Consider the following 7,102-nt stretch of genomic DNA (forward strand, 5'->3'; position numbering starts at 1 on the left):
CATATGTTGGACATCTATGTATCATCGTAGATCACTTCAGTCTGAGAGGCAAATTCCATGGATAAATATTACTAATTAATTCACGTAAGACCCTTCTATAGGCCAAATGAATTTTAAGGGATAATTCTTGCATCCTACAGTAGATTATGGAATTCTGATTCCAATTGAAAATCATAAGAAAAAATCAGTAACTAATAGAAAAAGTAATCTAAACTATTTTTTAACTTGCTACTTGGTCTAATAGGTATTAAATAAATAAAATCTATTGCAAAATATAAGTAGTAAGTATGAATTTTGGCTTTAACTTTGGAAAGGTTAATTTGAAGGTGGTGTCTGATCTTTTACTATTATTCACATTACATGGTTAATAAAATAAAAGAGCTAATATCCTAATCTTAATTTTATGACTCATACTTTAAAAGTTGGAAAATTTAAGTATTGCAATTACATAGCAATCAATTTATTTTATATTAAGGCACACAAAAAAACATAATGAATATCCTTTTAGGACCTTTTCTTACAACAAGAGATATAATGCACATGACTAGTTATTTCATAAAACTCCATTTAAATATGCACAATACACACACAGGAAAAGAAAGCCAAAAAAAATCTAAAACCTGAAAACATGAAGAGGTATTATTACTTAGTATTTTATTTTTCCTCTGATTTTAAATCTTACATTTTTGACATAGTGTCCAATAAAAGACACACACACACACACACACACACACACACACACACTAGCAACTCAGAAGACCCAGAACATGATAAGAGAAGAGAACAATAGTGATAATTTTGGTAATTGTATTTGGAAGAAGATCGCAGAGATAATGACAGAGAAGAATCAGGCTGCTTGGTAAGATGGAACCACAGAGAGAAAAATAATCAAATAAATTATTTGTTTGAATGCCAAAAAATCATAATTGTTATTTTCTCTTCTGTAAATAATTCTGTGGACTAGTAATGCTGTTCATTTTCTCATTTTAATAGCAAAAATCATGAATTCGCTGTTAGACTAAAAATTATTACTTACAAATTCTATTAGTTGTTACAAAGCATGACTTTTATTTATAATCATGAGCTGATATACAATCCTCATTAAGAACTGGCTTTTTTGAAAGTTGATTATAATTCTTAAACCCTTGAATTAGTATTTCTATTTTATTCGTGACTGAAATTTTGCCAATTTTTCCAATGTCCATTAAAGGACATTTAAAGTATAAATTCACAGATACATTTGATTGTGAAATAAAATTTTAGCCCTGGTTGGTGTGGCTCATCTTTCTCCACTTCTTATAAAGAGCTCTATCTTCTCTTTTGTTTTGGTCATGTCTTGGATTGTTTAGTTTTACAACCACATTTAGTTATACAGTGGGGCCTTGACTTCCGAGTTTAATTCGTTCCGAGACCGAGCTCGTTAAGGAGCTCGTTAACTCAAATTACTCTATCAACTCAATGCAAAAAATCGGCGGAGAGACAGCTGGTATCTCAAAAAACTCGTTAGTCGGGACACTTGTCAGTCAAGGCCCCACTGTATATTTCTAAACCATATAATTCAGTTGCACCTATTCTTAGAGCTTCGTATAGTAGAATCACGGGTGCAAATTGTTCCTGTGTTGTGTTCCTTTCACTTAACATTCTATCTAGGAGTTCTGTCCACTCTGTTACTAGCGTGAATGTTAATATGCCTGAACTGACCAATTATTATTTTTTGATATTTAATGTATTTTAAGAAATTCTTACTTATCCCAACATCATGAAAGTATTTCCCTCTGTTTTCTTCTAGAAGCTTAGTATGTTGCCTTTTCTACTTAGATCCTCATTCCATATCAAGCAGTTTTGTGTAGGTGGTATGACAAAGTAATCCTATTTCTGCTTTTCCCAAACAAAAACCCAAATTGTGGAACCATTTATTCAGAAGTTCACCCTTTCTCATATACTGTTTCATTATGGCCCTGTCATATATGAAGTGTCCATATATCCGTCCATCATTTTCTAGGCCAGCTTGTTCTTAACAGCATTTTGTAAATTTAGTTGTTTCAGGGAAGATGGCTACAAAGTCAATAAGGCACACCCTTTCTTTCAATTGTCTCTTATTCTCAAACTTCATTGAAAAACTGCTGAGGAAGCAGTCAGTTGCAGTAATCTGACATATCTTTACATTATTTTGAAAGATTACAAGAAAAGTATTACCATGTTCCTCGTGATTCACTGGCACTTGTGGTTAAGCAAAAAAAAAAAGTTAGAACTCAAGGTCAAGCTTTTTATTATTTTGTATTATCGTAAGTGAATAATTGCATATGTAAAATGTTTCTCTTATGGGAACACAATTCACCACCCTCTGACTTTAGAATTCATGCCCATGGTTTGAGATCATTGTTAAGTTGGAGTTACTAAAAGTGAATCCCTCATCCAGAGCTCCTGTGAGTTATGAAAAGGATGAGGATTTCCACGGCCTGCCAGAGATTATGCATTTGCTGGTGAGCCTACTGCCTAAGGGTGTTTCTAGAATATGATAACTACAATCACAAGGCTTCAATTTATTTAGGGCCCCGTGTGCTCCTGTTCTACCCTTCAGAGCAGACATAATTCCTCCAGGCTTAGTCTATTTTCTAAAAGTGAGAACACTCACTTAAAATGCCTGTGCTTAGGTTCTATTCTCAATCTTTAGCCAAGAGAGAAAGACAGCTGAAAACCCAACTTTTAATATTTAACCAAAAAAAAAAAAAAAACAGTTTCGTGTTAGCAAGCTCACTGTAGATTCTCCAATTCAATGACCTCCTCATAAAATAATCACCTCTTGAGTCATAATGTAGTTTCAGACCAAAATTTTAAAAGTACTTCATAATACTCATTAATTTAAAAATACAAAGATAAGCCTTCTTAGTCGACAAAATGCATCTTGTAAAAAGAATGATATTTCTTTTTCTTTAAGCTCTGACCATGATCTTACTATGTTTAGTTGTTATGATCTTGCTGTTCTATATCTGTGGTAAAAATGATAATATGATTCTGGAGAAGGAGCTAGATGAAGAAAGACAACTGAAAAATATTTGGCATAATTATCGTAACAGGCTTAATATGTTTTACATTCATAACCACTGCCTTTCAGAAACTATGTCAACACAATATCCTGTATGAAGTAGCTTATGTCAGTAATAAAATGCACTGGTAGAATTTTGCCGATCACTTTTTGAAATTACGTGGTCTTTCAAAATGATGAAGCTAGTAATTAAATTGGGAAAATATAGATTTTCCATCTCTGTGTATTACTCACAAATTCTGTATTTGAGGTTGGACATTTGTGAACAATAAAGTCTCTGATAATTATTTTTGAACACAGATATGAAACAGCAAAGAAACCAGAAAGCTGTTCTAATCCTTGTTGTTGAGATGGTCCTGATATGTCAAAAACAAAGTCAACTTCTCCAGACGGACTCAGATCCATTATATTGGAGGGAGAGGTAAAGAGAACTCTCTGAAATTTAAGGAAATACTAGCTAGACAAACGAAATATCTCACTGTGGCAAGGCAAAAGGAATCTTCATGAGTATATTATATTGCTCATTCCATGCCAACCATCAATGATCATAGATAGCATCATTAGGCAATGTTTCAAAGGTCAGATAGAAGTTATGGTCTGGTCCCAGCAGAGGACAAGGACATCATATTCCATGGCTTACAAACAGATAACTTCCATACATGCTTGTTCAAGTGACAAAGATAAAGATATCAGAAAGTCGAGAAGTATAGGACTAACGAAGGTCGTTAGGAATAGAGTTCCATGAATTCTAAGTGGAATATACGAGCCTTAAAAACCAACCCAGAGATGTTGTTTTCCATTAGCTTTCACTGTGGCAATCCAAATAATTTTGATGCCTCTCATACATTCAGCCTAGAATCTCTAAAACAGTGGTTCTCAACCGTCCTAATGCTGCGACCCTTTAATACAGTTCCTCATGTTGTGGGGACCCCCAACCATAAAATTATTTTCGTTGCTACTTCATAACTGTAATTTTGCTACTGTTATGAATCATAATGTAAATATCTGATATGCAGGATGTATTTTCATTGTTATAAATTGAACATAATTAAAGCATAGTGATTAATCACAAAAACAATATGTAATTATATATGTGTTTTCTGGTGGTCTTTGGCGACCCCTGTGAAAGGGTCGTTGGACCCCCAAAGGGGTCGCGACCCACAGGTTGAGAACCGCTGCTCTAAAACATGCCAACCCTTGTTTACAACTCACAATCAATCAACAGATGGGCCAAACTCCAACAACCACACACAAGACACCTCCGACCTCCCAATAGAGATGCCAATAGATTGTGGAGACAAGCGTGCACCAGTTTGGTTGACAGACTGTTAAAACCCTCCTGCAGAATGCTGACATAGAAGACATTCCCACCACCTTCAACTCAAGTCATTTCACACAATCTGTGAAGGAAAACAGGCTTAACCAACACACACATGAAAAGGAATACAACTGGAATCATATTATACTGATTGCATTTCAGAACATCTTTAATATTTGTCATTTTACTTTTAAAAATAGAGTAAGTCTTTTTTGTAGACTTGTGACCATGCTCTGGCTGCCTGGACTAGGGATTTCTAACTACACACACACACACACACACACACACACACACACACAGAGTAATTCTGTGATGTTTCATAGAACTAGTTCAGTGCCTTCTGTTTGGTAAATACTAGTAGGCATTGCTGATAGAATTTATACATTTCCCAGGCTATAAAGACCACATACAGACCAGAAGCACAGTGCCCTCTGGTGCACAGATACAACATAAAATAAAACATATATATCACATATTTACATATTGACACACAAATGCAAAGCTAAGTTTTGCTTCTCTATGAATGTTCAACAAATCACTGGGAATCGTAAGTTTCTATCTCAAAGAAATGAGCCAATCAAAACTTCCATAAAACATTCTCTATGGCATAGACTCAGGCACAGTTGTATAACCTCTATTTAATGGTTTCATTGGGCTTGAGGGCAGGAAGTCTGTTGGATTTCACATACAGCTTCTTTTGTGTAACTATTTAGAGTTAAACATAGAAGAGCAGTAAAAGTTAAAGCCCCTATATCTCAATCCCTTCTTCTTTCTTGGCCTTTGCTATCATGTCCTGTTTATCTTTTTCCTTCTATTCCATTGCCATTTCCGCCATTGCCATAGTATGAATGGACTCAACTTCTCAATGACTCGTACAAGACACCATTTCCACTGAAGCTCAGAAAACGTAACAACACAGCGTAGCATAAGTAGAAAGGAAAACACCATTCGGGAAAATTCACTGAACAGTGTTTACGATGATGAACTCAGCCTCCAAGTTCACTGGCATTGACCTGAAGGCACAGAAGGATTCTAGGATCTGAAAGGGACCCACAAGGGGTCACCGTTATCACGTTTTCCTGGAATATGTTACGTTACGTCGATGAGAAATACACTGAGTGGCCAGATTATGATGACCACCCCATCAGTACAATGAAGTGAATTAGTTATGTAAATAATAATAATAATAAAACCTTGAGAGCATTTGCTTAGGACATTTTCAATATTCAGTATTTTTGGAAGTGTCAATGAAGTACTGATGGGGTGGTCATAATCATCTGGCCACTCAGTGTGTGTTTAAATGACAAAAACATGACGGAGGCGAATGGTCAATAAGAACCCTCCTGATGACAACCCTCTCCCCTCGGAAACTCTCCCTTAGAGAAACCCATTCACATACAGCCTCCCAGGCAGAGAGCTCTGCACCGGCCTGCCCTGGGCCCCCAGTACCTGTATATCTTGTATCTTGTGCTAAATCCCTGCCGGCTTCGGTCCACAAAATCAGTGTATTCCTGTGAGCGATGGAAGGGTCCCTTGTCATACAGGAGCCAGTCGAAGGGGCTTGTGGCATGCTGGTCGGAGACGGCAGCAACGGCGAACACCCAGCAATGCAGACTCAGGGCTATCCACTCCCATAGAGCCATCAGAGAGAGCACTTCAGCACCGGCTCCGCTGCGCCATACCATGCTTCCTCTGGGCACTTGGCGCCTTCATCCTCTTAGCTTGCCCTCAACACCTAGACGAAACACACAGGCCGTCAGTGAGCGCCCGAAGCGTGCTTTCCAGCATGAAGCTGTGGAGGAGGCTGATATATTTTTTTAAAAAAAAAATCTAGTTCCACCCATGCTGTTGCAAAAGGCAAGAGTTCCTTCTTTTTTACCGCAGCGTAGTATTTCATTGTGTAGATGGAACTGGAGAGCATTATACTAAGTGAAATAAGCCAGTCAGAGAAAGATAAATACCTCATGATTTCACTCATTTGTGGAATATAGAGAACAACATAGACTGATGAACAGGGACAAATCCAAAGACAGAGAAACAGCAATCAGACTATTAATCCCTAGAGGGAAAGTAGGGGAGGGAGGGGGCAAGGGGAAGAGATTAACCAAAGGACTTGTATGCATGCATATAAGCCAAACCAAAGGACATGGACAACAGGGGGATGAGAGCATGAGTGGTGGGGGGAGGATGGGGGTTTAATGGGGGGATGAGGACACATTTGTAATACCTTAACTAATAAAGAATTTAAAAAATAAATAAATAAATAAATAAATAAATCAAAAAATATCTAATAGCATTGCTTTAAACTGGACCATTGCAAAAGTGACCAAGGCAACTCAAATGACTGTGATCTGTCACAGCTGTGTCCCTGTCGCCCCCGTGTCCCTGTGAGTGTGTTGGGAAGGAAGGCATGAGTCACAAGGGGCTCCTCATGCCAGTGTCTGCAGTAGATCGTGAAGCCCTACAAAACCACAAGGAAAAGTCCGGACTCACAATTCTTTTTATTATTTTTTCTGCTTATAAATGTTTTATAACGTTGAGCACTTTATAAATAATGAATGTTTAATTATATTATAATTTGTTATAAATTTTAATGCTAAGTGTACTTGATTATTTAGTTATGTTAGGACAATTCTTGCAAATGAATTAAAGATATTTAGGTCGTTATTTTCATAACGTGGATGAAATTGGATGGACTAAAACTATGGGTTTAGGAATAAATAAATAAATGTTTATAT

General features: G+C 36.7%; 1 protein-coding gene across 2 annotated transcripts in view; it reads right to left on the reverse strand.

Annotated features, from left to right (window-relative positions):
• Positions 1 to 6,100, reverse strand: part of BRINP3 (BMP/retinoic acid inducible neural specific 3) — a 147,732-nt gene extending 141,632 nt beyond the window's left edge. Inside the window, exon 1 of one of the 2 annotated variants that reach the window (XM_023758597.1) lies at positions 5,814 to 6,100. In XM_023758597.1, coding sequence (XP_023614365.1) covers positions 5,814 to 6,049 — 236 coding nt within the window. In that variant the 5' untranslated portion in view covers positions 6,050 to 6,100. The remainder of the gene's footprint in view (positions 1 to 5,813) is intronic. The other variant, XM_014460549.2, reaches the window with a different exon arrangement.
• Between the last annotated feature and the right edge of the window lie 1,002 nt (positions 6,101 to 7,102).

Source organism: Myotis lucifugus, unplaced genomic scaffold, assembly GCF_000147115.1.
Source record: "Myotis lucifugus unplaced genomic scaffold, Myoluc2.0 scaffold_133, whole genome shotgun sequence".
In the NCBI taxonomy this organism is placed as follows: domain Eukaryota; kingdom Metazoa; phylum Chordata; class Mammalia; order Chiroptera; family Vespertilionidae; genus Myotis; species Myotis lucifugus.